The 26103-nt window shown below is 56.5% G+C and overlaps 3 protein-coding genes across 19 annotated transcripts in view; 1 reads left to right on the top strand and 2 right to left on the bottom strand.

Annotated features, from left to right (window-relative positions):
* Nucleotides 1–12469: 12469 nt before the first annotated feature.
* On the bottom strand, nucleotides 12470–14560 carry TMEM249 (transmembrane protein 249). The gene is made up of 6 exons (XM_067712755.1): nucleotides 14500–14560; nucleotides 14025–14231; nucleotides 13677–13771; nucleotides 13366–13561; nucleotides 13045–13130; nucleotides 12470–12766 (listed from the first exon to the last, which is right to left on the bottom strand). Exons 1-6 carry the CDS (start codon nucleotides 14558–14560, stop codon nucleotides 12617–12619), a joined length of 795 nt encoding a protein of 264 aa, XP_067568856.1. The 3' UTR covers nucleotides 12470–12616.
* Nucleotides 14561–15046: 486 nt separating this feature from the next.
* Nucleotides 15047–18354, bottom strand: FBXL6 (F-box and leucine rich repeat protein 6). 7 transcript variants are annotated; one of them, XM_067712560.1, is made up of 9 exons: nucleotides 17684–18354; nucleotides 17250–17408; nucleotides 17022–17085; nucleotides 16594–16725; nucleotides 16411–16518; nucleotides 16210–16323; nucleotides 15911–16142; nucleotides 15576–15822; nucleotides 15047–15283 (listed from the first exon to the last, which is right to left on the bottom strand). In XM_067712560.1, the coding sequence occupies exons 1-9, from the start codon at nucleotides 18337–18339 to the stop codon at nucleotides 15133–15135; spliced, it is 1863 nt and encodes a 620-aa protein (XP_067568661.1). In that variant the 5' UTR covers nucleotides 18340–18354; the 3' UTR covers nucleotides 15047–15132. The 7 variants fall into 7 exon arrangements, 6 of the variants coding, with proteins under 6 accessions (XP_067568661.1, XP_067568659.1, XP_067568660.1 ...); XR_010936616.1 differs by having other exon boundaries at nucleotides 15576–15718; nucleotides 16411–16725; XM_067712558.1 differs by having other exon boundaries at nucleotides 16411–16725.
* The window catches only part of ADCK5 (aarF domain containing kinase 5), a 33923-nt gene continuing 25965 nt past the window's right edge, over nucleotides 18146–26103 (top strand). For 6 of the 11 annotated variants that reach the window (XM_067712552.1, XM_067712553.1, XM_067712550.1 and 3 more), the window contains exons 1-4: nucleotides 18146–18305; nucleotides 18928–19171; nucleotides 19285–20152; nucleotides 20257–20380. In XM_067712552.1, the coding sequence (XP_067568653.1) occupies nucleotides 19042–19171; nucleotides 19285–20152; nucleotides 20257–20380 (1122 nt within the window). In that variant the 5' untranslated portion in view covers nucleotides 18146–18305; nucleotides 18928–19041. Of the gene's footprint in view, nucleotides 18306–18413; nucleotides 18609–18927; nucleotides 19172–19284; nucleotides 20153–20256; nucleotides 20381–20488; nucleotides 20846–26103 lie in introns of those variants that run through there. The other 5 variants (XM_067712555.1, XM_067712546.1, XM_067712549.1 and 2 more) reach the window with 5 other exon arrangements.

The following is a 26103-nucleotide window of genomic DNA, read 5'->3' as shown; positions in this document are numbered from 1 at the left end:
GAAGTACTAGACACAGGTAATTGGTCACAAACCCAACAATTGGACTGATTTTTAAAACTAGCATAGGATCGTGCCCATGATAGGAGAACATTTGATTCATATGCAAGAAGTCAGGAAAACATTAGAAATGATTGTATGAGTCAGGTCGAGGATCTTGGGCAATCTGTCTACTTCTGATGTTGTCGTCTTCTTGTCCTAGTGTGAGTGTAGTTTCTCCTCTGAGCATTGTTTTCAGGTGAGTTTTTTTTTTCTTTTTTAAATTTATTTATTTATTTCCTTTTACCGCGTTGGGTCTCCATTGCTGCACCCGGGCTTTCTCTAGTTGTGGCGGCCAGGGGCTACCCTTTGTTGCGGCGCGTGGGCTTCTCATTGCCGTGGCTTCTCTTTGTTGCAGAGCACGGGCTCTAGGCGCACGGGCTTCAGCAGCTGTGACACGCGGGCTCAGTACTTGTGGCTCATGAGCTTAGTTGCTCCGCGGCATGTGGGATCTTCCCGGACCAGGGCTCGAACCCGTGTCCCTTGCATTGGCAGGCGGATTCTCAACCACTGCGCCACCAGGAAAGCCCCTTAAGGTGGGTTTGAGGTCAGCCGTCCTCTCTATAGGCCAGTCCAGTGCAGGGACCCTTTATGAGTGGAAATTAATCCGAGTCAATTCCCTTCAGTTTCACTGTGCATGAGCTAGTTAAGAGTACCTGATAAGCGTCCTTCCGTCCAGGTTGGAGATAGTTTTTTAAATTATGTCTTTTCCGGTATGCATAATCCCCCAGTTGCAGGTTGTGGTGCATCTGATCTTCATCCAAAGATAGATTACTGAGATATGCTTCAGAAACAAACTTAGAGTGTCCTTCAATTAAATTTTACATTAATATAACATAACAGCAAAGAACTATCTGGGAGGTGAGTCTTAGTAAATACAGATCTCCATTAACAAAAGTGAGATTTAACATTCATTGAAACATAATCTTTTTCTCTCTAAAATTACCCTCTTTTCTACCAAATGTAACCAAATTAAGACTAATTTGTTTGCAGAATAAGTCTGGTCTCAGTACTTGGCCTGATGACTTATATAACTGTAACTGATCATATAGACTTGCTGAAATTTTTATAAGGAGTCTCAGACTGGACTTTTAAAAGACCTCTCAGGGCTAGGAAAGTCATGCCAAGGGCTTATCACAGATTTTTGCCTAACAAATACAGGTGAATTCCTCCCTTTTCGAGGTCTCCAAAATACCTTGGGATTTCTGTACCTGCTAGTGAGGTAGCCTTCCTAATTTATCTGACAAAGCTGCTGGGAACCTAAGAGTTTCCAGTCTCTGGAGGGAGCAGATAGAAAAAGATAATGTTTCAATTCTGCTTACAAGAGTATAATTTACCAAATTTCTGTAAGTCAATGAGTTTGAGGGGAAAGTTTCTGTATACCTGGAAAACACAGATTTAAACCAGTAATTTTTCAGATAGAAACCATAAAAATTATAACCGTATTCACCAGTTCACTCAGTCCTATGTAACTAACCCTTTTTGTTAACAACTTTATGAAGCCATCAGGTTTTTCATTAGAATTCTTCAGTTTGTTACCCAGTTCAGCATTATGGTCTGAAAGTCAGAAACCTGTATTTATCCAAAAGTCCTTTCTATAAATCTTGAAGAGGAAGCATTTCTGCAAAGGCATTCGAGTGAAACCATAACTGTCTATAATGACAAAAGACTTAAGAAGGCACGTTTAAATCTGATTACAATACAATTGACAAAGAAACTTGATTACTGCTGTGACATACAACACTTTAAGATAATAACTAGCATTATGACTGATAACATTTTACCAGGACATGTCAGAATTTTAGGAACTGCCTATAATGTCTAGGATATCTATATTAGTAACATTTACCATACAATATAACCTAAGAAGATTTATTACTCATTTGACAATACTTCCCATGTAACTTAACATACCAGATGAACTTAGTTTAATATTTTCCTTTGGGATGTTTCAAGGGCCCTTTGAAGCATCCCAAAGTTAGCTAGAGGTAAAAAAAGGACTTCATTAGAATTTGATTTAGGAAGTTTTGTCAAAAAAAATTAAAAAGGGTTTAGAACACTCAGTCACGAAGGATGAAAGGTCACTGTGAAACAATAGTTATTCACTTAGCCAAAGTAACAATAAAGACTTCAAAGGCAAATACAGAACAGATCACTTAAAAGGTAAAGAAACTTGAAATCTGTTATCAAACGCAGTTCAACATTTTAAGAAATCTTGTCCTCTTAAGAGAGAGAAAAGCCAAATTCAAGTTTTGCTCCCACTTACATTTAAAATTCTTTTACTTGGGCTTCCCTGGTGGCGCAGTGGTTGGGAGTCCGCCTGCCGATGCGGGGGCTGCGGGTTCGTGCCCCGGTCCGGGAGGATCCCGCGTGCCGCGGAGCGGCTGGGCCCGTGAGCCATGGCCGCTGAGCCTGCGCGTCCGGAGCCTGTGCTCTGCAACGGGAGAGGCCACAACAGTGAGAGGCCCACGTACCACAAAAAAAAAAACAAAAAAAACACACACACAGGCCCGGCCATCCTAGTCAGACACTCCCTTAAATACAAGACTGAAGACTCTCAGAAAACCTCCTATGGAGACACAGAACTTCAGATCCGAGTACTAACAGAGTAAATAGAAATATCTCAGGTCTTCAAAGATTTCAAAGGGAGGAGAGGAGGCCAGGTAAAAGATGAGGGGAAGGAGGGGGGACAAAAGGGGTGGCCTTACAGACGTCTCCGGCCACCTGCAGACGTCCAACCATTACGGGACTTTTCCCTGGGCTTCCAGGAAGGGAGGACGGGAACTTGGCCCTACCAGAAACCAGAGACCAGACCACACCCGAGCCAGAATTCGAGTTCTCTGCTCACTGGAGGTGATCAGACTCCGACCATCAGATCAGGCTGCGGCCCTTCAACCAGACTCCCGCGTCCAGGACCAGGACAGAAGAAAAAAGGGTAGGATAGGAGGGGTTGAAAGAGGAAAGAGAGCGGGTACGGAAGAGGTCAATAAAGTCTGTTGCTCCTTACCCGGTCGGAGCACTCTGGCCAGTCGTCCGCCTCAGGAGGAGACCAGGAACAAAAGGGTCCCAGTTGCGGCCGCTGGGTCTGGTCCATCTGCGGTCGAGCTGGTCCCCGAGTACCCCGAGTGGTCAGGATGTCAGTCGTAGCAAAGAAGGGATCCCACCAGAGTTGCCATTTGTTGCAGGAAGGGGGACCCCTCCCAGGGCCTGAGAGCGGGCTCCTGTCTAACACTCAGAAATGAACTGTCCGAGGAGACACACGTGCTGACAGAGCAAGCGACTTTATTGGGAAGGGGCGCCCAGGCGGAGAGGAGGAGGGTAAGGGACCCCAGGAGGACTGCTCTGCCGCGTGGCTCGCAGTCTTGGGCTTTATGGTGATGGGGTTACTTTCTGGGTCGTTTCTGGCCGATCATTCTGACTCAGGGAACTTTCTGGTGGCACATGCAACCGCTCAGCCAGGATGGGTTCCAGCGAGGAGGATTCTGGGAGGTTGGTAGGACACGTGGACTGGTGTCTCCTTTTGACCTTTCCTGTATTCTTCCGGTTAGTGGTGGCTTGTTAGTTCCATGTTCCTTACCAGGATCTCCTGTCGTAAAATAACTCATGCAAACTGTTATTGTCTTTGCCTGGCCAGGGCAGGCGGTTTCAGTCAGTGTTTCCCCTAACAACTGTGCCCCATGGTGGGGTCCAGCTAGGAGAGGCTGGGAAAGGACAGCTGGAGGTACTAACCCCTTTGGGAAGTTTCAGCTCCCTTGCACCGGAGGCCACCTTGAGTCTCTCCCGCCGAGAGCTGAGGTATAGTGGGCTTTGTTGAAGGAGAGGGGCGTGGGTCCCAAGGCAAGGCCACTTTGGCCTCCGGCGGAGCCAGTGGGTTGCGGGGCACTGTGGCACTCGAGGCCCACGCAGGGACCATACCCCGAGGAGCCTCTTGGCCTCAGGGTCTCTGTCCACCAGCCCCACCCTGCCCAGGTTCACACTGCAACAGCTGGGCCCAGCCCCTTATCCATGTCAAATGGGAAGGATCTGGTGTTGGTTCTATGTTCTGCCACCTTCCTCTGCTTCCGTGTGTGCCACTTCCAGGCCTGGCAGGTCGCATGTTACTGAAGAGCCAGACTTTAAGCGGGGACCCCCAGTGCTGTATCCCCAGCACCGTGCCCCAGCAGAGCCAGGGGCCCTGTGTGTGCCCACCCCTGGGCCCGTGGTCACCGTCTCACCCCCTCTGCCCTACTCTCTGCCCCAGTGGGCGTATCTGGAACCAGTTCTGCCTTCACCCCCCTAACCTATATTGAACATCAATCTGTGCTCTGAAGCAGGGGCAGCAGACACTGATCTCTGTGCTCCTAGAGCCCACAGTCCAGCCCAGGAAACAGAGGCGAACCAGTGAAAGCTTGGACGATGAGAGCAGGCACGGGAAAGACTGGGAGGAGACAAGCAGTGGAGGGCTACTGAGACCGAACAGTACTGGGGGAAACAACCCGTGCAAAGGTCCTGAGGCCACAGTGGGAGGAGTGTGGGCAGAAACCCTAGGCCAGAGAAGGGCAGGTGCATGAGGGAGAGCAGTAACAAGTTGAAGAAGGAGAGGAAGGGGGCAGAGACTAAGCCTGTGAGGTGGTTATGGGCTTTGGCCTCTATTCCAGAGGCGATGGGATTCTGTGTCTTTCAGGAACAGCAGGGAGGCCAGTGAGGGTAAGCAGAGGGGTCGAGTTTATCCAGGTGAGCTACTGAGAGAGGCATGTGAATCAAGGGGCGTGCAAGGGAGGGGTGGCAGTGATTGTGGAATCTAAACCAGATGAGAAGAGGGTGACGACACGTCATCCTGGGGTTCTGGGGCGCTGGAGGCAGCAGTGAGCTGGGAGGGGTGATGGGCAGGGAACCGGGTGTTGAACCGAGATGCCGGGGCGGGGTTGGGGGGGTTACTGGAGGTGACAGGGTCCAGGGCGTCGTTGAGGCAGAGGATGAGGTCACTGGCAGGAAGAAGAGGTCAACACCGAGGGGCAGGGAGCTGAAGGGTGGCACGGGAGTTCAGGCCTGATGCAGCGGTGCGGCGACGCCTCGGCAAGGGCTGGGGTGGGGGGTAGGTGCGGCCGAAGGGTGATGGATGCGTCAGCCAGGACTCTTGGGGGGAGCAGGGGGACGGGGCTGCAGGCTGCAGCAGGGAGAGGGGTCGTGGCACTTCCAGGCCTGGGGGTGAGGCGGGGAGAGGAAAAAGCAGCCCCGGAGAAGGCTGGCGGGAAAGGGAGCAGGGAGGAGGGGCCGCGGTCAGGGGAGAGCAAGGGCTGAGTGATGGGGCTGAGGGCGTGGGGGGATGCTGGAGCCTGGCCCCGGGGGAGGGTGTCAGGACTGGGGGGCTTTACTCCTAAACAAGTGATGTGTGCTGGGAGGGGCTCATTGGAACAAGGGCTTGAGGCGGACCTGCTGGGGTGGGAGGTCTGAGCCGCAGCAGGAAGGCCAGACCACGAGGCAACTGAAACCGGCTACCTGAAAAAGACCAGGAAAAACAAAGGGTGAACATCAAGGTAGTAGAAAATGAGTGCAGTAAATTCAGCAGTGGTTACTATTCTGATAGTAGGAACAAGTAGTATTAGGTGAACTTGTACAGAGCAGGAATGCTGGTACTCCCAAGGGGTTAACAGGAGATTTACCACACAAGAAATGAGGCCTCGCCAGAAAAGTCATGCAAATTAAACAATGAAAATGTAAATTCAGGGTTTTCGGGGGGGGGGGGGGGGTTTGTTTTTTTTTTTTTTTTTACATCTTATTATAGAAAATATCAGACATGCACAAAAGTGTAGAGAGTCAGACCATGTGACTGTCACCACCACCACCTAAGGCCAGTTCACGGCCAGCCTGGTTTCCTTTTTGCCCTCCCCCCATCGCAAAGCGCCACTCTTCTCTTAGGAGCTAAACAAAGACGGGAGAGCAGGCGGCCTGGCTGTTGTGTGATGGAGCCCCAGCCTCGTGCTCTGAGTCCGTCCAGCCCTACCTGGGGGCACCAGAGGTATGACTGGGCCCTGCCCCCTTCCTGTTGGGGGCAGGGTGTCCCCTTAGCCTCCTGCGTCCAGGGTCTCCAGCTGGCTATATGAGAGGCCAGCTGCCCCAAAGTGGCCCAGATCCCTCCTCAGTCCAAGGGATCCAACTGCCCGACTCGCTCACAGCCTTGGTCTCATTCAGCCTGAGCCTGAGCTGGAACCTCCCATACACTTCAGACACCTCCGTGTTCCCGAGTCAACACAGGCATCTGTCCTATCCAGACACAGGTCACTAGTGTCCCCTACAGGACTGTTCTTTGGGGAGTTTTAAAGGAGACACGGCGGGGGTGAGGGGGGGTGCGGCGGGCAGGAGAGTGAGCTCTGGGGGGGCGGAGGAAGCCGGGAGAAATTGACCAGAGGGACTGCAGGGCAGGGCTGCCTGGGCCACCAGGGGGAGGCTCTGGCAGCAGGGGGTGGCCTGCCACCCCTCCTACGCTCCACAGAAGCTTGGCATGTGGTGGCCTGGCAGCCCCGCACTTCCTGATACAGCGTGGACCTCCGTAACCTCACCTTCCTGTCCTCTCCATCGGGTTGCCACTTTCATTCAACCTTTGCTCTGGGACATCACGCCCCCATGGCTCCCCCCCGCAACCCCCTACCCCAGCTCTGCCCCAGAGAGATGACCATGCTCACTACATCCTCTCTGCTGCCCGTCCGTCCACCTTCTCACTCTCCCAGGAGCCCAGCCCCCTGAGGACTACACTTCCTCAGCAAGGGCAGCGGGTCATTCTTCTGAACACTAGCTAGCCTCTTCCCGTCCCGTAGCCACTCCTACGACTTTTCTCTGTGGTGCACACGTGACACACTGCCCTGATCGTCTACCCAGGAGGGACTCTGGTCCCATTGCCTGCAGGGGACAACTTCAGCTGTCAGAGGCTCCAGGGGTTGCCCCTGGCCCCATGTGCCAGCCTTCTCGCGATGGCTGGCATCGAAGGGCTGGGCGATGCAGGAGCCCAAGGCCTGGCGTCTCAGCCCGACGCGGGCGCCTCTAGCAAGATGTTCCGACCCCAGAGCCCTCGCAGTGGCACATCCTGCACACTCTGCTTCAGTGTCTCCCTCTTGGAGAGCCCGGGCAGGGAGTTGAAGTCAGGAGTGGTCCAAGACAGCCTGGACTGAGGCAGACTCGCTCGCTGCCTGGCTGGCTGCAGGTGGGGCACAGACAGACCGGGGCACAAGGCCAGGGTCCAGCGGTTCAAACTTTCCCCTGTAGTGAGCGGGCATCACACAGCAGGAACGGCTGCACCAGCGGCTGGAGGGCCTGGCGTTTCAAACGTGCAGGAGCAACAGTCGCGATCGAGGCCGTGGTTCAGCTCTGGTGAGGCTCCAACGGAAGGGTGATGAGAGGCCAAGAGCCTGGCCTAGCCACGGAAAGCCCAGCCCCTTGGTGGCAGCTCCCAGCTCTGCAGCCAAAGTGCAGAGTGCTGAGGGTCAGGCCTCGACTTAAGCGTCAGAGCAGCTGAGCTCCAGAGGAACTTGGACGAGTGTCCACTTCCAGCACAGAGTGCAGTTACAGGAACCAAATTTACCATCCTACCTGAAACAGCTAAAAAACTAGGCAAAATGGGGCTTCCCTGGGGGCGCAGTGGTTGAGAATCCGCCTGCCAATGCAGGAGACACGGGTTCAAGCCCTGGTCTGGGAAGATCCCACATGCCGTGGAGGAACTAAGCCCGCGAGCCACAACTACTGAGCCCACGAGCCACAACTACTGAAGCTTGCACGCCTAGAGCCCACGCTCCACAACAAGAGAAGCCACCGCAATGAGAAGCCCGCGCACCGCAACGAAGGGTAGCCCCTGCTCGCCGCAACTAGAGAAAGCCCGTGAGCAGCAACGAAGACCCAATGCAGCCATAAATTAATTAATTAATTTTTTAAAATAACAAAAGGGAGGAGGGACACAAACAGGTTCCCATTCAAAAAAAAAAAAACTAGGCAAAATAGATGAAGCAATGGATCTCAAGACATTGGGCATCAGCAATGAAGGACAGTGACCCCTGAGAGGTGACAAACAAGGTGAGCCCTATGATCCCCCAGGTCACTGCCTAGAGAGTGTGTCCAGGCTGTGGCACAGGTGGGCCACCCGGGCAGACTCCTCAAGTTCAGAGACGGAGCTGGGTGTCTGGGAAGGCCGGGGTGGCCAGAATTCGCAGGACAGAGTACCAGGGAGTACTTTCAAGAAGAATTTAGAGAAAATATTTACAATGTATATATTTTTTCAGATTAGTATTTTTCTTTCTTTTGAAAAATACTTGAAAGTGGAATTGCTGGATCATATGGTAGTTTTATTTTGAGGAAACTCCATACTGTTCTCCATAGTGTAGGAGGGTTCACTTTTCTCCACACCTTCTCCAGCATTTGTTATTTGTAGACTATTTTTAAAATTTATTTATTTATTTTTGGCTGCGTTGGGTCTTCATTGCTGCGCGCAGGCTTTCTCTAATTGCAGCGAGTGGGAGCTACTCTTCGTTGCAGTGCGCGGGCTTCTCATTGCGGTGGCTTCTCTTGTTGTGGAGCACAGTCTCTAGGCGCGTGGGCTTCAGTAGTTGTGGCACATGGGCTCAGTAGTTGTGGCTCGCAGGCTCTAGAGAGCAGGCTCAGTAGTTGTGGCGCACAGGCTTAGTTGTTCCGCGGCATGTGGGATCTTCCCAGACCAGGGCTCAAACCCATGTCCCCTGCATTGGCAGGCGGATTCTTAATCACTGCACCACCAGGGAAGCCCTTGTAGACTTTTTAACGAAGGCCATCCTGACCAGTGTGAGGTGGTACCTTACTGTAGTTTCGATTTGCATTTCTCTAATAATTAGTGATGTTGAGCATCTTTTCCTGTGCCTGTTAGCCATCTGTATGTCTTCTTTAGAAAAATCTCTATTCAGGTCCTCTGCCCATTTTTGAATCGAGTTGTTTGTTTTTGATATTGTGTTGTATGAGTTCATTGTATATTTTGGATATTAACCCCTTCTCAGATATATCATTTGCAAATATATTTTCCCATTCAGTAGGTGGCCTATTCATTTTGTTGGATGTGCAAAAGTTTTTTAGGTTGATGTAGTCCTATTTGTTTATTTTTGCATTTGTTTCTCTTGCCTGAGGAGACGTATCAAAAAAAAATTGCTAAGAATGATGACAAAGAGCATACTGACAATGTTTTCTTCTAGGAGATTTATGGTTTCAGGTCTTACATGTAAGTCTTTAATCCATTTTAGCTTATTTTTGTATATGGTGTGAGAAAGTAATCCAGTTTGATTCTTATGCCTGTAGCTGTCCAGTTTTCCCAACACCATATTGAGGAGACTGTCTTTTCCTCCTTGTATATTCTTGCCTCCTTTGTCATGGATTAACTGACCTTGTACACATGGATTTATTTCTGGGCTCTCTATCCTGTTCCATTAATCTATATTTCTGTTTTTGTGCCAATACCATACTGTTTTGATGACTGGAGCTATGTAGTATAGTTTGAAATCAGGGAGTGTGAATGCTCCAGCTTTGTTCTCTTTTTTAAGATTGTTTTGACTATTTGGGGTCTTTTGTGTTTCCATACACATTTTAGACATACTTTGTGAATGGGTATGTGGAGAATGCCATTGGTATTTTGATAGGGATTGCATTGAATCTGTAAACTGATTTGGGTGGTGTGGACATTTTAACAATATTAATCCTTCCAATCCATGAACACAGTATATCTTTCTACTTGTTTGTGTTGTCTTCAATTTCTTTTTTTTTTAATATTTATTTATTTATGTGGTTGTTCTGGGTCTTAGCTGCAGCAGGCGGGCTCCTTAGTTGCAGCTCGCTGGCTCCTTAGTTGCGGCTCACCAGCTTCTTAGTTGCAACAGGCAGGCTCCTTAGTTGTGGCATGTGGGATCCTTAGTTGTGGCATATGAACTCTTAGTTGTGGCATGCATGTGGGATCTAGTTCCCTGACCAGGGATTGAACCCAGGCCCCCTGCATTGGGAGCCCGGAGTCTTAACCACTGCACCACCAGGGAAGTCCCTCATCTTCAATTTTTTTCATCAGTGTCTTATAGTTTTCTGAGCATAGGTATTTTACCTTCTTAATTAGGGTTATTCCCAGATATTTTATTCTTTTTAATGCAATTGTAAATGGGATTGTTTTCTTACTTTCTCTTTCTGACAGTTCTTTGTTAGCGTATGGAAATGCAACAGATTTCTGTATATTAATTTTGATGTTGCAACTGTACTGAATGCATTTATTAGTTCTAATAGTTTTTTGGTGGTGTCTTAATAATTTTTTATGTATAGCATCATGTCATCTGTAAACAGCGACAGTTTTATTTCTTCCTTTCCAATTTGGATTACTTTTAAATATTTTTCTTCTCTGATTGCTCTGGCTAGGACTTCCAATACTATGTTAAATATAATTGGTGAGAGTGGGCATCCTTGTCTTGCTCCTGATCTTAGAGGAAACACTTTCAGTTTTTCACCGTTGAGTATAATGTTAGCTGTGGGCTTATCATATATGGCCTTTATAATGTTGAAGCAGGTTGCCTCTATACCCACTTTGTTGAGAGTTTTTATCAAAAATGGATGTTGAGGACTTCCCTGGTGGCACAGTGGTTAAGACTCTGCCTGCCAATGCAGGGGACACGGGTTCAAGCCCTGGTCCAGGAAGATCCCACATGCCGTGGAGCAACTAAGCCCGTGCGCCACAACTGCTGAGCCTGCACTCTAGAGCCCGCAAGCCACAACTACTGAAGCCCACGAACCACAACTACTGAAGCCCGTGTGCCTAGAGACCGTGCTCCACAACAAGAGAAGCCACTGCAATGAGAAGCCCATGCACTGCAACAAAGAGTAGCACCCGCTGGCTGCAACTAGAGAAAGCCCACGTGCAGCAATGAAGATCCAACGCAGCCAAAAATAATAAATAAATTAAAAACAAATACATTTTTTAAAAAAAGGATGTTGAATTTTTGTCAAAGATTTTTCCACATCTGTGGAGATGATCATATGATTTTTATTCTTCAATTTGTTGATGTGGTGTATCACATTGACTAATTTGTGGATATTAAACCATCCTTGCATACCTGGGATAAATCCCACTTGATCATTGTGTATGATCCTTTTAATATATTGTTGGATTTGGTTTGCTAATATATTATTGAGGATTTTTTTTAATCTATGTTCATCAGGGATATTGGCCTGTAATTTCCTTTTTTTGTAGTGCCTTTGTTCCTTCATTTGGAACATATTCCTCTGTAGCCTCATTTGCCTAATTCTCTGTTTTTATTTCTGTGTATTAGGTAGGTCAGTTATGTTTCCTGATCTTGGAAAAGTGGCTTATGTTGGAGATGTCCTATGCGACCCACCCAGCAGCACACTCCCCTCTGGTCACCAGAGCTGTATGCTCTAGGGCTGCCCTCTGTGTGGGCTGCAAGGGCCCTTCTGTTGTGGCAAGGCCTGCTACTGTGGGCACACTGGTAGATGGGGCTGGCCCCTGGACCAGTTGGCTGCCAGACCTTGCCTCATGCAGAGGGTGCAGGCTCACTGGTGGGTGGGGCTGGCTGTGGGCACAGGGGATCCCAGGTCTGGTGCCAACCTGCTGGTGGGTGGGGCTGGATGCCTACACACCTGGCTGTTCAGCCTGCTGGCTGGTGGGCAGGTAAGCCCCCAGCACTAACGGGTGCACTTGGTTTAATGCTCTTGTGCTGCCATCTGGAAATTCTTAATAACTTTTTAACAAGGACCTCTGCATTTTCAGTTTGCATGGGGCCCTGCAAATTATGCAGCTGATTCTGGTTCCAGGGACACTCAGCTGATACAATGCACAAAGACCTGGGTCGTGAGCATGGCCCTGAGAAAAAAATGCTGACAGGAAGACCCAGGTGCCTTCTCCGCTCCCACAGCAGCTTCCAGCACCCAGGAGGCAAGAACACCCGCTGGACAGGGAACATGGGACTGGGGTTCCAGCAGGCAGGCAGGAGCACGCTCCAGGGATATGGTGGGTCTACTCCCCAGCAGGCCTTGAGCTCTGGCCTAGAGCTCCGTAGGGGAAACTCCACTAGTGTCCAGTGCAGGATTCACCCCTAGGCACAGTGCTGGACCTTCAGCGGTGCCCCCATCCCATTGCTGACTGGACTAGAACAGCACCTGACCCAGACTGGACAGATCAGATTCTGACTCCTGGATTCTGCTCATTGGTCAGCACTTCCAAAGCCTGGAAGGACCAGTTCACTGCTACTGACCGAGAGAGGCAGTGTGTCCCACACGTGTTCTAGAGGCCTGGCTACTTGTCACCCTCAGTCCCACTGCGACCCCCATCTTCCAACCCAAACTCCGGGGTTGCTCCCTGAAAGGCTCCCGGAGGCCCTGCGAGGTGTGCACCACGGGAGGGCCCTGGGGCGGCAGCCCCCACCGCACGGAGGAAATGAGCAGGCTTGGAGCAGGAGGTCGCTTTATTGAGAAGAAGGCCAGTGGTCAGGTGGAGGCGGGTGACTGGAGGGGAAGGGAGAATGTAGTCCCGGGGTGGGGGAGGGGTGGGCGCCAGCTGGCAGCATCACAAGTCCTGGGCTGACTTGTGAGAGTTCCGCTTGTCCTAGGCACCGTTCTGGTGCAGCAGGATGCCCGGGCTGAAGGTGGCCCCCGGCGGCCTGTGGCGGACCACGTGCCGGTACGACGTGGCCAAGCAGTCGAAGTAGTTAATGTTGAGCTTCCGGGCAATATGACGGCCGAAGTATTCCATTTGCTGTGCGAGCGGGTGGCGGTCAGCTCTTGCCTGAACAAGAGCTGCGCCGGAGGCGTCCCCTCCCCTTGGCCAGACCGCACCTCCAGCCCTGCCCGTCAGCCCCGGCGCCCTCTCCGCTGGCTCCCAGCTCGAGGGCCTGGGCCAGGTCCCCGTTGTATGCACTCTCCACCTGCGAAATGGCCCTATCTTAAGACCCTAAACAGTGGCTGGCGTCATGTTGAACCAAGGAGGGGAAGGGAGCGTGTCTGGGACCCCGTGGCGGGCTGGGAGGGACCCACCTCGTAGCGCTCCGACAGCTGCACCAGCACCAGCGGCTCCAGCTTGTGGCCGCACAGAACCAGCTGGAAGAAGCACCTTCCGTAGGCTGGCAAGGGGCAAGCCGCTCAGCCCCAGGTCCCTGTAGAGCCGGGGGCGGGGGCTCCGGGGGCGGGGGCTCCGGGGGCGGGGACTCCGGGGGCGGGGGCTCCGGGGGCGGGGACTCCGGGGGCGGGGACTCCGGGGGCGGGGGCATGGGCCAGTTGTCTGCTCCTCCCCACTCCACGTGGCTTCCCCTTCCCCTGGACGCCATCCCCCAGTCCGCGGCCCGCCCCGTGCGTCACCATCGGAGCTGAGCGCCATGCGCACGTAGACCAGGTGCATGGGGGCCTGACACACGGTGCGGCCCTGGATGGAGAAGTGGTACACGCCGCGCACGTGGTTCAGCACCAGGCGGCGCCGCGGCAGCGACGAGATCATGAGCCACAGGCCCACGCCCACGCCGTAGGCAGGGAAGCCCCAAGTCTTCTGCTTCTGCACCTGTGGGCGCCGCGGGGACTTTCTGAGCCGCCGCGGGACCCGGGGGCGGGGCACCGAGTGGGGGTCCGGCCCCCAGGGTAGGAAGGCCGTGGGGGGCGGGCCCAGGAGCTCAGACCTCGCTCACAAGCCCGAAGCTGACGAGGAAGAAGCAGACGATGAAGAGCAGCGTCCCCTTCCACAGCGTGTCCAGGTAGTACTCGAGCACGAAGACTGGGGGCGGCGCGGCAGAGGCGCGTGAGGATACCGGGACCCTGCTCGCAGCCCGAGGTGGAAGTGCCAGGGCTTGGACCCGGAACTGCCCGCCGGCCGCAGGGCCCGGGGCCGCTGTCGGGGTCCAGCCTGCAGTTCCAGCGCCCGCGAAGGCCGCAGCCGGCCCGGCCCCGCCCCGTTCAGATTCCAGTCCCCGCCCCGCGTCGCCGCTCCGCCGGGTTCTGGTCCCCTGGCAACTGAGTGTCGCCCTCACCGTTGGGCTGCTGCTGCGTGAACGGGTAGAAACTGTTGTTCTTGAGGCGCTTGGCCAGGTTGCGCTCGGTGCAGAAGAGTCCTTGGGCCCAGAGCTGAAAGGGCTTGCTGCCGGCGGTCGTAGGCAGGCCGCTGAACCGGCCCTTGGGGGCCTGGGTCGGGGTACAGACCGTCAGCTGTGCGGCTTGTCTGTTGCCACTGCCCACTGCTCACAGCCACACTCATACCTGGGAGAATAAAGCCTTCAGGGTTGCGGTCCAGGAAAAAGCAGTTCTCAGGCGAAGGCAGGGGAGCGACACCGAGTGGCGGTCTAGGCTGGGCGACGCCGGCTTCTAGAAGCTCTGGGCTGCGCCGGCTTCTAGAAGCTCTGGGCGGTGGTTCTATTAGGGCCGTCCTGTTGATCTTCCCGTCTCCAGGGAGTCGCCCGGCCCGGCCCTGCGGTGGGCGTGCACTTCCCCCGCTAGGCCCCACCCCACCGGAGGCCCCCTGTACAGCCTGGTTCACAGTCCTCACCTGAAGGGTGGGGTAGTGGGACATCCCAGGCCTGAGCTGGAGAGGAATCTGTAGGCAGGGGCCCCACCACGAGCCCCGTGGCTGAGCATGGCCTCCCCTTCCCCACTGCCGCCTCTGCCCGGGTCAGAACCTCATATACAAACACAGACAGCTCACCTTAGTGTCCCTGAGGGTGGAAAGCACAGACACGCACGCACACACACACTCAGTCCAAGATTTGAGCCCAGGAGCCTCATATACAAACACCGACAGCTCACCTTAGTGTCCCTGAGGGTGGAAAGCACACACACACACACACACACACACACACACACACACACTCACTCACACTCAGTCCAAGATTTGAGCCCAGGATTGAGCAGGCAAGGCCCGGCCACAGGCTGACTCAGGAGCCCTGGGGGGCTGCCCCCAACGCCGCAACACACAGGTTCTGGGCCAGCTGTAGCCCCCAGTAGTTCCCTCAGGGACAACCCCTAGCCTCTCACTGGGATCCCAAAGACCACACATGAGTTCCTAAAAATGTTTTATTGTAACAAAACGCTCACACATTCAAAACTGGGAAAGGGGGCAGGGCAGGGCTGGCTGGCTGGAGCTGCCTAGCTGGGAGGGGCCAGGCTGGTGAGCAGCTGCCGCAGGCACCACTGGACTTCCTCTGCGCCCCGGTAGGCCCGCTTCAGGCCCCGGGGAAGGCAGCGGCAGGACTCCAGGTTGAGGTACAGCAGACCCGGGCAGTTGCTGATCACAGCGCTGTGGGAGCAGTGCAGGCCATGGGAGGTTGAGCCACTGGCCCCAAGAAGACCCAGGCACAGCATGGCTGAGCCAGTCTAAGGAGCCCTCTCTACCCTTGCACCGCGGCTGGCTCTGCCACCTACAGCCCAAAGGCCCAAGCCCAGTACCCTTGGTGTCCCTAAGGCCAACCCCAAGCAGGGGCTGGGCCAGGATGGGCTCCCTTTTCAGAGCCCTGGAGCTGGCGAGCCAGGCAGGACAGGGGATCAAGCCATACTGGCTCCAAGGAACTGGCGGGGGTGGGGATGCTGACCTGACTGTGCTTGCTGTGACCCGGGTGCCCCGGAGGTTGAGGGAGCACAGTGCCAGGTGCAAGCCCCCGGGGGCGCCTGAGAAGGCAGCTAAGGCCTGCTCCAGGTCCCTCTCACTGAAGCCCTGGCCACTCAAGTCCAGCTCCTGCAGAGTGTGACACCACTTCTGAGTTAACAGAAGGCTGCCCTCCTTGGCTAGAGTCAGCCGGTCTGACATGCCATACAGGCCCAGGTGAAGTTGCTCCAGCTCTGGAGGTGAGAGGAATGGGCATGAGCTGCGGGGTGGGCAAGAATCCCCACATCCCACCTGCCCAGCCACCACCCGGGGAGTGCTGACCCTGACATGGAAGGTCATGCAGGCCAGCAGGTGTGATTCGAGCACAGCCGCGGAGATCCAGCAAGCGCAGGTGAGGGGAGCCGTGGAGCAGGCGGTCCAGGACCTCGTTGCTCACAAAGTTGCAGGTGGAGCTGGCAAGGCAGAGCTCCTCAAGGCTGGGGAAGCCTGGGCCAGGAGGCGTCGCTCGCCCGGAAGGCTTGGGAAGCCACATGAGGTTCAGCAGCCGCAACACCTGGGAGCGAGGCCCAGGCTGCAGGTGGGGAGGGGGCGACAGGTGGAAGGGGTGGGGCGGCAGGTACCTGCAGCTGGGGGCAGCCTTTCTGCAGGGCCTCGACAGGCAGCTGGAGGGGAGTGCTGTTGTGGTTGAGGCCTGTGCTCACCTCCAGGAGCTGGAGTTGTGGGCAGCAGCTGCCCTGTAGAGGTGGGGGAGAACACAGGGTCGGAGGCCTGGCAGTCCCTGGCTCAGCACCCAGCTCTGCTCCTGCCCGTGACCAACATACCAACAGTGCACCCAAGATAGCTGTCGTCTGGGAGCTGTAGGTCAGCCACAGCTTCCGCATTCGGGGCCCCGCCTCCTCCAAGAAGCTTACCACAGCCGTGGACTCCACCTGGAGACCCAGCACAGAGGTACCGGTCAACGTAGCCCAGGCTTCCTTGGGGCCCCTGGGGACTCCTGGGCTCACCATGGAATGCTGTATGTCCAGGCTGTGGAGCTGGGGGCAGGCTTTGGCTAGCATGATCAGAGTGTCAGGGGTCACACCGTGGCAATCGGAAAGCTTCAGGAAGGTGAGCCGGGGACAGGACTCGCTAACCAGCTGTGGAAAACAGAGGGCCGGTTGGGGGAGGGCAGGCTGTGGTCCACAAGGGAAACGGACCAATGGCTGACACCAACCGCACTTTACTGCCTCAGCAATGGTCTCCTTTCTGGCCATGCCAGGCCTACCTGGGTGCTCCCACCTCTCACACCTCCCTGCTGGAAGACACTCCAGGAAAGGAGAACCAAGCAGGCATCTTCGTGGGGCATCGTTGGGTCCCACGGTACCTGACCCACTCCCTGGTGGGTAACCCCAGAGTGTCATGGCTGGCGTGCAGGGCAGCCTCGAGCTCTCACCTTCAACACAGGGTGTACCTGAGACTTCCAGTGGATGAGAGTCAGCCTCTGGAGCTGTGAGAACCTGGGCCGACAGCAGAGGCAGAGCTGCACAGTGTTCCCATGCTGCCCCTTCTGCCAGCCTTCTCCCCACCCATCACCTTCGTGCAGGGAGGCAGGAGGGGGCCTGGGGCATTCACACAACACACAAGCGGAATGAGGGGATAAGAAAAAGATGGAACTGCTCACCGACTGGGCATAAGCCACTCCAGGGATGTAAGAAGCTTCTTCTCAGTCTTGGTCCCACTCTTGGCGGGGCGGCCAACCAGCGGGGGTGACAGGGTGAGGGTGTGCCAGAGCGCTGGCTGGGAGGCGGCCTCGTGCCAGCGGCGGCACACGCGTGCAGCCCTGGGAGAAAATCTCTCCTGAGGGGCCGGGCCTTTTGTGGTCGATGCTCGCCCTCAATGGCTGTCGCTATGGGGTTTTCTAAGAGGAGGGACCTGCCCCCCGCCAACTCTCACAACGCTGCGGACCCCTCAGTTCAAGGTCGTGCCCCTGGGATTCCAGCTGGACGCCCTGAGAGACTGCGCTCTCTGAGACGCGTGTGTGGGCGCTCAGCCACCCGCTGAGTGCCTAAGAGGTCAGCCTGAGACCCGGCGCTGTGCGCGATGGTCCTGGGGTACCTGCCAAGGAAGGGTATAGGCCCATCCGCCGCCACCAGCAGCCCGAAAATCTGCAGCAGGATTTCCAAGGGAATGCGGTCGCCCCAGCCCGGGTCGGGCTCCTGCTGCGGTGCGGGCGCGGGTGCGGGTGCGGTCCTGGGCTTGGCCTTGGCCTCAGCGGCGCGGGCCCCGTGGAGCCGCAGCAGCTGAGCACGGCGGGCGGCGCGCCTCTGAGCGCGGCGGCGGGCGGGCCCCGGACCTGGCAACACCAGCAGCATGCTGTCCGACTGCAGCAGGTGGTAACCGGAGCCGCTCGGGGCCAGCCGATCCCACCACCAGTCCTCCGCCGAGCGGCTCCGCGCCCCGGCCAGCGGCAAGATCCGGACCCTTTGCCGGGCCCGCCGGGCCACACCCGGAGCCATAGCCACTCGCTGCGTTCCGAGTTCCGCCCAGGGGGAGCGGAAGAGGCGGAGCCTGCGGCGGAAGGGGTGTGGCCGGCGGAGGCGAGGCTTGCCTCGCGGGGCGGGGTCAGGGCCCCGGGCTGGCCCTACCCGCCCCTGCCCCTGGACTCCCCACTCGATTTCCGGAGCGGTATATCGGGCGCTGGGGCGCGCCGGCGGGTGGTTTCTGCGAGTCCCGGCGGGTGAGTTGGAGTCCTCGCTCCCCCTCGGCTGCATTTTCCGGCCCCACCCGTTCTGTGCTGGGTCCTCGACCCTGGGCCGGAGGCGGCGCCCTCGAAGTGTGGCGGGACGGCCGGTCGCCGGGTCAGGGAGCGCGCTCGTTCAGGACCGGGAGGCTCAGGCACCCCAGCGCACCGGTCGGCTCTCCGCCGCCCCCGTGGTGCAGCGAGGGGCGGTGCCCGCCGTGGCCACATCCCCAGCCCCGACTTGGCTCCGGCTGTCCGGGGTCTCGCAGAAGCCGTAGAGGTGTGCTTGGCGCCTGAGAGGTAGACCTGTCCCGGAGTCCTTGTCCCGTATCCGTGCGGGGTAGTGCTTTGGCGGTCTCGGTAGCTCACACCCGAAGATCATCTCCCTCTTTCATCATACTCTCCTGGGCTTCGGCGCCTTCTTGCTTCCCTGCCTGGCGCCGGCCTTTGCTGTGTCGTGACCCCGACACAGGCTGCCGGTGTGCTTTGTCCCTTCTCCTCCCCATCCCCCACCCCCGGCATCCACCCAGTTTCCCTGGTCTTGGCCGTCTGGTCCTTTCCTGACAACGGTTCTGTGTCTTTCCCTTGTGATTTTGCATGCATGTTACTTTTTTTCAAGCTAGACGAAGTCTTCAGTTCCCGGAGGAGCGGAAGGTCTTTTGTGAACCTACGTGGGGAAAGAAGAGCTGGCTGTGACCTCTGCCCTGTCCTGAAGGCTCCGGCCTTGGGCTAAATGGCAGCACCCCCGCTGGGCCGTCTGGTGCTGACCCACGTGCTGGTAGCCCTCTTTGGCATGGGCTCATGGGCTGCCATCAACGGGATCTGGGTGGAGCTGCCTGTGGTGGTGAAAGACCTCCCCGAGGGTGAGTTCATGTGGGCAGGGGGCGAGGCTGCGTGCGGGGGAGGTGGGTTGCAGCTGCTCTCTGGACCTGCGCATCCTGCCCCTGACATGGCTTCCTCCTTTTTTTCCTTGCAGGTTGGAGTCTCCCCTCCTACCTCTCTGTGCTTGTGGCACTGGGGAACCTGGGTCTGCTGGTGGTGACCCTGTGGAGGCGGCTGGCCCCGGGCAAGGGCGAGAGGGCCCCCATCCAAGTGGTGCAGGCGCTGAGTGTGGTGGGCACGGCCCTGCTGGCCCCCCTGTGGCCCCACGTGGCAGCAGTGGCGGGGCAGGAGTACTCAGTGGCCTTCCTGACTCTCTCCTTCGTGCTGGCGCTGGCCTGTTGTGCTTCGAATGTCACGTTCCTGCCCTTCCTGAGCCGCTTGCCGCCTTCCTTCCTGCGGTCCTTCTTCCTGGGTCAGGGCCTCAGCGCCCTGCTGCCCTGTGTGCTGGCCCTAGTGCAGGGTGTGGGTCGCCTCGAGTGCCCACCAACCCCCACCAATGGCACTCCTGGGCCCCCCATTGACTTCCCAGAGCGTTTTCCTGCCAGCACTTTTTTTGGGGTATTGTCCGCCCTATTAGTCGTTTCAGCTGCCGCCTTTCAGGGTCTCCTGGTGCTGTTGCCATCACCACCGCCTGTACCCACAGGAGGCCCAGGGCCTGGCCTGCAGGCGGGAGCCCCTGGAGTGGAGGAAGAGGAAGAGGCCTCACCCCTGCAGGAGTCTCCCAGCAAGGCGGCAGGCACCACCTGCAGCCCAGAACCTGCGGCCCATCGGCTGCTCTCCACCCGTAGTGTCTGCCTGCTGGGCCTGCTGGCCGTCACCAACGCTCTGACCAATGGTGTGTTGCCTGCTGTGCAGAGCTATTCCTGCTTGCCCTATGGGCGCCCAGCCTACCACTTGGCTGTGGTGCTGGGCAGTGCCGCCAACCCCCTCGCCTGCTTCCTGGCCATGGGTATTCTATGCAGGTATACGGGCAGCCCAGGCCACTCAGGGTGGGACTTAGGGGTGAGAGCCTGGGCCTGGCTCAGAGCCTGGGCCTGAGCCCTGAGTTTTTGCTCACTCCTGGCAGGTCCCTGGCAGGGCTGGGCAGTCTCTCCCTGCTGGGCATGCTCTTTGGGGCCTACCTGATGGCGCTGGCAATCCTGAGCCCCTGCCCACCTCTGGTGGGCACCTCTGCAGGCGTGGTCCTTGTGGTAAGTATGTTGGGGCACAGTGAAGCAAAGAGGGTGGCAGTAGGGAGGGGGTTCACCCTAGAGCAGGGGCATCTCACGCTCAGCCTGCTACTGTGTCCACCTTTCCAGGTGGTGTCGTGGGTTCTGTGTCTCGGCGTGTTCTCATACGTGAAGGTGGCTTCCAGCTCCCTGCTGCATGGGGGGGGCCAGCAGTCGTTGCTGGCAGCTGGCGTGGCCATCCAGGTGGGCTCTCTGCTCGGCGCCGTGGCCATGTTCCCTCCCACCAGCATCTACCATGTGTTCCGCAGCGGGAAGGACTGTGTGGACCCTTGTGGCCCCTAAGCCTGAGCAGGTGGGGACTCCGCTCCACTCCACTTGTCTTCAGGTTGGGGTTGCCACAGTGCCTGCGTGCCCACAGCCCAGGGAGGCCCACCCTACAAGCAGCCTGCTCACGGATGCCTGCGTACTCCACGGGAGAACCTGGCACTGCAGGCCAGGGTTGGGACCACAGAGCAGGCTCGGAGCCAGGGCCCAGCTGGGGATGTGGATTTGGCCCAGGCCCAGGACGTGTGTAGGATTTGTACAATAAAGTGTGTTCATTTCATGAGTTGGAGCTAACCCTAGGAACAACTCTTGCTGTGTAGATAGACCTCCCCTGAGCTAGAGCAGTAGCCTGACCTGTTCAACAGGGGCCTGTCCCACTCCCTGGGGCACTCATAGGTCCTGGAGGTCATAGAACCTCCTCCTAAACACAGATACACATAGAGAACTGCCCAGAGGGAGGGTGAAGGCCAGCCCCCAGGGCCTGGAGTGTAGGCCAAGGACCCACACAGGCTACGGCAGTCAGAGGCTGTCTGGTGGGCCGAGCCAGCCAGGCACGAGGGTCAGGCCGCATGGGCTGCCTCGTAGTCGCTGCCTTTGTGGCCTGGGTGTGGCCCACTTACCCGCTGCTTTATGGGAGGATCCTACTGGGGGATTTGTGCCCGGGGCTTGTTGCCAGGTCCTGGCACAGAAAGGGCTCAGCGAGTGGGACTTAGAAGAGACCAAGGTGTGAGGGTCCAGCCGATCTTGGGATTCTTCTGCCCAAGGACGTGGTCCCCTCCCCCAAACCACCAGCCTCGTTTGTAGCTCCTGTGATCAAACCTGCAAAGGCCCCAAACCCTTTATTCACACAGACGCGACAGTGGCTGCCTTCTCCCTGGGCTGCTGGCAGATGGCCCTGGCTCTGAGCAGCCCACGCTCTGTCCTCACCCTGGGACAGCAGTCCAGGCCTTTGCTTGTTGGTGTCTGCAGGGAGCTCAGCACCAAACACAGGCTGTCCTGCACCGGGGGCTCCCACACACAGGACTGGTGGGGACTGGAGTGCGCCCCGAGCCAGGAGGGCCGGGACGATCTGAGGGGATTCAGGCGGGGCTGCCGCAGGGCCGGGGCCTGGGCTTCTGCTGCCTCCTGGGCAGGTGGGGAGCAGAGGCCTGGGGGGGGAAACACAGGCTCCCCGGGGGGCAGGACACCTGAGCCGCGAGCCAGCGTGACTGGCGTGGTACTGAGCGCCCATTCTCACAGACAAGGGGCCCTGCAGCTGCCAGGGGCCGGGCGTGGGCTCCGGGGGAGCGGCTCCTGCCCTGCTGGCCAGCCCTCTCCGGATGCCGTTTCTAAGCTGCTGAAGCCGCCTGTCCTTGACTTGGGCTGCGCGGAGGCTTCTCAGGGGCTTCCTCCCCGGCCTTGGCAGGACCGGCTGAGCTGAGGGACTTCCTGGCGGGAGGGAAAGATCCCCAGGCCTTGACCCCCCCCCCCCCATCAGGCATGTGGTAGGACCAGGCTCCCAGCTGGCCCAGACACAGCCCAGCCCTTAGGGCAGAAGGCCACCCCCCTCCAGGGCGCTAACCACCCGGCCCCCTGACCTGATAGGGCTGGGGAGGGGGGCGCCGGCAGGCGGGTGTGAGCTGTGGAAGCCACCTCTGGAGAGTGGGAGGGAGGAGGCCGAGGGTGTGACGGGGGTGGTGTGGCCCCGGGCCTCTGCGTGCCCTCCCCTGGCCTCTGATGCTGCCCCTCCCCCCTCCCCTGCCCACCCTGGGGCCGGAGGCTGGTGGAGCCTTCCCCCAGTTCCTTCCTGCCTTCCCTCACGTTGGGCATGTGTGCAGCCTCCCCGCCGGCGTGTGTGTCTGCGCCACGTGTGCCAGGCGTGAGGGCCCCGGGAAGCAAGGCACGGTCTCCCGAGGGGGGCTGGCCTTGAGCCCCGGAGGCCAGGACTGCAGGGGTGGCTTGAAGGAGCCCCTGCCCTTTGGCGTCTCCAGGGCGTCCGGTCAGCTACCCGAAGGGAACAAGGCAGGAGCCCAAACAACCAGGGGAGGAAGACGCCTGGGGTCAAGTCCTAGAGGGCCGCGCGGCACGCCCTTCCCGCTCACGGCATCCGGGCACGAGGCCAGTGGCTGGGAAGCAGGGCGGCCAGCCACACCAGCCGCTCAGACCTGAGCGTCCCCCCAGGGCCCTATCCGGGCACCCACGCCTCCAGCTGGACAGCAGGTGGCCAGCCACTCAAGCTCACAGCCCTGCCCAAAGGGTCTCTCAGGCCCGGGGCGGTGAGGAACTAGAAGGAGACCCCAGAAGGGAGGTGGTGTCCCCTGTGTGAGAACAGAGCTGAGCCACGGGCCCTCTGCGGTCTGTGGCTCAGGTTCTCTCGAAACCAGAGAAGAGCCAGCCAGGGTGTGCCCTGCCACACGCAGCAGCCCCTCCGCAGGTGTGCAGCCACTCCCCCAAGACAGGGACGAGGCTCACCCGGCTCTGGTTGAGCAAGTAGAGGTGGGGCCTTCACCTTCCTTCAGTACCGGCTTCGTCAGCCCACCGGGGTCCCTAGGCAGGTGTGGGTTCCGACGCGGGCATGAGTGTGACAACACCTGGGTGAGGGGATGGTCACGCCCCTCATCTGCGCCTGTTCAGAGCGCCACTGCCTGACTCGGGGACAAGGGGTGAGTCCTTTCAGGGGCTCCCTCCCCTCCATGGATTCAAAGGGACCTCCTCGCTTTTGTGGGGAATGGGGCCAGAGGATGGGAGTGTGGGAGTGACTGGGCCTCTGGTGAGGGAGAGGGTGCAGTTATCAGCAACTCCAGAGTCGGCCACTCGGACCGGGCCCACACTGGCCTGGGGTGCTGCCCACCTCAGTGGGGCCACATGCTCTCCACTGCACCTTCCAGGGGCTGTCAGTCACAGGCCCCTGCCTTCCCCCCTTTGGCTGGGTGGGTGCCCAGCTAATCCAGCTGTGGTGCCCACCCTCCTGCCCATGGTGATTGAACTGGGAGCCCTGGGCCTGGGGAGCAAGTCGGGCGCTAACAGAGATTTGCCTCGGGGTGTCAGTCATCCCAAGAGCTATAAAAAACACCCAGACTACTCAGGGTGCACACCAGAGAGTGAAGGCGTCCCAGGGCAAGCAGAGCGAAGGGTGGAGAGAGGCAGAATTCCGAGAGCATTCTGGGATCTCCTGGATCCAGCTGTACCCGAAACTAAGCCCCTTGGACTTGCAAGTTATGTGGGCCCACAATTTCTTGCTTAAGTTGAGTTGGTTCTTGTCTGTCACAGCTGCAGGAGTTGTGAAATCCTCTTTCGTCTCCTCTCTGAAGCATTTAGGACTGTTCAGACTTTGCACGCACAGCACTGGTTAATCTTTCCTTGCCTGGGGGACAGTCGGTCATTCTCTTGGAGACGCTCCCTGTTGTACTCCCCATGACCCTTCCATCTCCCAGGCCGCCACTCCAGCTCCTGACCAGGGTGCTTCCCTGACCCACTTCCAACCTGCGTAGAAGAGTCTCCTGGACGTCCGACCCTCTGAGAACACCTCAAGCCAGGCCCGTGGGGGAGAAGGCAGGACCTTCCTCGGCAGGACCCCCCGGGAGGAGGTTTCTGTCTGCGTAACTGTATGAGCTAAATGAAAGGCAAGTGGCAAAGCGGCCTGGAAATTCCCCTCGTTTTGCAAGAGAGGCAGGAAAGCCGAGCTCTTTAGAACGCAGATTGCAAAAGATTCCCTACCTGATCCCTCGTTGATACCCCGAGCCAGCCCTTGATATTCCCTTTGCAAAACATTCTGTGGACAACACCCTCTGAGAGTGCTGAGCGGGTACATGTTGCGGCCGGGGAGACCAGGGCGCCAATCCTCTAAAGGCAAGTCGTGGGGAAGGCAGCTCCCCAGCGCCCCGCCCCCCGCTGCAGGTGTCCATGCTGCCCATGCCCCCCCTACCCCACCCCCACGCTGACTTAAGCCAGAGGGATGCGAAGAGTTGCTGAGGCCAGGGTGCTCGGGCTCCAGGGCCAGTTAGCACGTGGGCTTGAACATCCAGAGAGGAAAAGCAGGCAGATCCACAAACCAAGGTGTCTGCTCTCTATTGCACTGCAGGTCCTGGCAAGGGTAGTTAGGCAGGAAAAAGAAAGAAAAGGCATCCAGATTGGAAAAGAGGTAAAACTATCTCTATTCTCAGATGATGTGATTTTTTTAAACTGATTTTCTTTTTTTTTTTTTAAATATTTATTTATTTATTTGGCTGCGCCGGGTCTTAGTTGTGGCACGTGAACTCTTAGTTGCAGCACGTGGTATCTAGTTCCCTGACCAGGGATCGAACCTGGGCCCCCTGCATTGGGAGGGCAGAGTCTTAGGCACTGAACCACAGGGGAAGTCCCTCAGATGACACAATTCTATGTTTAGAAACTCATAAGGAGGGACTTCCCCAGTGGCGCAGTGGTTAAGACTCTGCACTCCCAGTGCAGGGGACCCAGGTTCGATCCCTGGTCAAGGAAAGAGATCCCACATGCACGCCACAACTAAGAGTTTGTATGCCACAACTAAGGAGCTCACGTGCCACAACTAAGGAGCCTGATTGCCTCAACTAAGACCCAGCACAACCAAATAAATAAATAAATATATTTAAAAAGGAAAGAAAGAAACTCATAAGGAATCCACAAAAAAACTAGTAGGACTAAGAAAACAAATTCAACCAAATTTTGCAGATTACAGCATAGATATACCAAAATCAGTTGTATCTTTATATACTAGAAGCAAAAAATCTGAAAATGAAATTAAGAAAAACTTTTCATTTACAATAGCATCAAAAGAATAAAATACTTAGAAATAAGTTTAACAAAAGAAAAGCAAGCGTTTTACATGAAAACTACAAAACCGTTGAAAAAAATTAAAGATGCGAGTAAATATTCATGGATCAGAAGACTTCGGGTGTTTATGTGGCAGAACTCTGCACACTGATCCAGAGATTCAAGTGATGCCTATCAAATTCCAGCTGGCCTTTTGCAAAAACCTAACAAACGGATCCTAATGTTCATAACAAGATGCAGGAGACCCAGAGTAGCCAAAACAATCCTTTGTTTTTTTGATCACACTGTTTGTGGGATCTTAGTTCCCCAACGAGGGATTGAACCCGGGCCCTGGGCAGTGAAAGCGCTGAGTCCTAACCACTGGACCGCCAGTTCCCCAAAGCAATCTTTAAAAAGAATAAAATTGGCTACAAAGCTACAGTAATCAAGACAGACACATAGATCAGTGGAACAGAATAGGGAGCCCAGAAATAAACCCACACACTTATGGTCAATTAATCTACAACAAAAGAGGTGAGAATATACAAAGGGGAAAAGACAACCTCTTCAATACATGGTGTTGGGAAAACTGGACAGCTACATGCATAAGAAACTGGACTACTTCCTCACACCATATATATACTTCCTCACACCTCATATATACTTCCTCA

Source organism: Pseudorca crassidens, chromosome 17 (genome assembly GCF_039906515.1).
Source record: "Pseudorca crassidens isolate mPseCra1 chromosome 17, mPseCra1.hap1, whole genome shotgun sequence".
Taxonomy (NCBI): domain Eukaryota; kingdom Metazoa; phylum Chordata; class Mammalia; order Artiodactyla; family Delphinidae; genus Pseudorca; species Pseudorca crassidens.
Note: the sequence above shows the minus strand (reverse complement) of the source record. Positions and strands in the feature narration are given on the sequence as shown.

Bases quoted from the DNA above. Each gene is read 5' to 3' on its own strand.
- FBXL6 (XM_067712557.1), bottom strand. From the start codon at position 18,339: ATGCAGCCGAGGGGGAGCGAGGACTCCAACTCACCCGCCGGGACTCGC. The intron at 17,409-17,683 runs GTACCCCAGGAC...ATTTTCTCCCAG, and splicing joins CCTATACCCTTCCTTGGCAG to GGCTGCACGCGTGTGCCGCC. The intron at 16,726-17,021 runs GTGAGAGCTCGA...TGTTTTCCACAG, and splicing joins AGGTACACCCTGTGTTGAAG to CTGGTTAGCGAGTCCTGTCC.
- TMEM249 (XM_067712755.1), bottom strand. From the start codon at position 14,560: ATGTCCCACTACCCCACCCTTCAGGTGAGGACTGTGAACCAGGCTGTA. The intron at 14,232-14,499 runs GTGGGGTGGGGC...TGTGGCTGTGAG, and splicing joins GGCTGTACAGGGGGCCTCCG to CAGTGGGCAGTGGCAACAGA. The intron at 13,131-13,365 runs GTGACGCACGGG...GCCCCTTGCCAG, and splicing joins CATGGCGCTCAGCTCCGATG to CCTACGGAAGGTGCTTCTTC.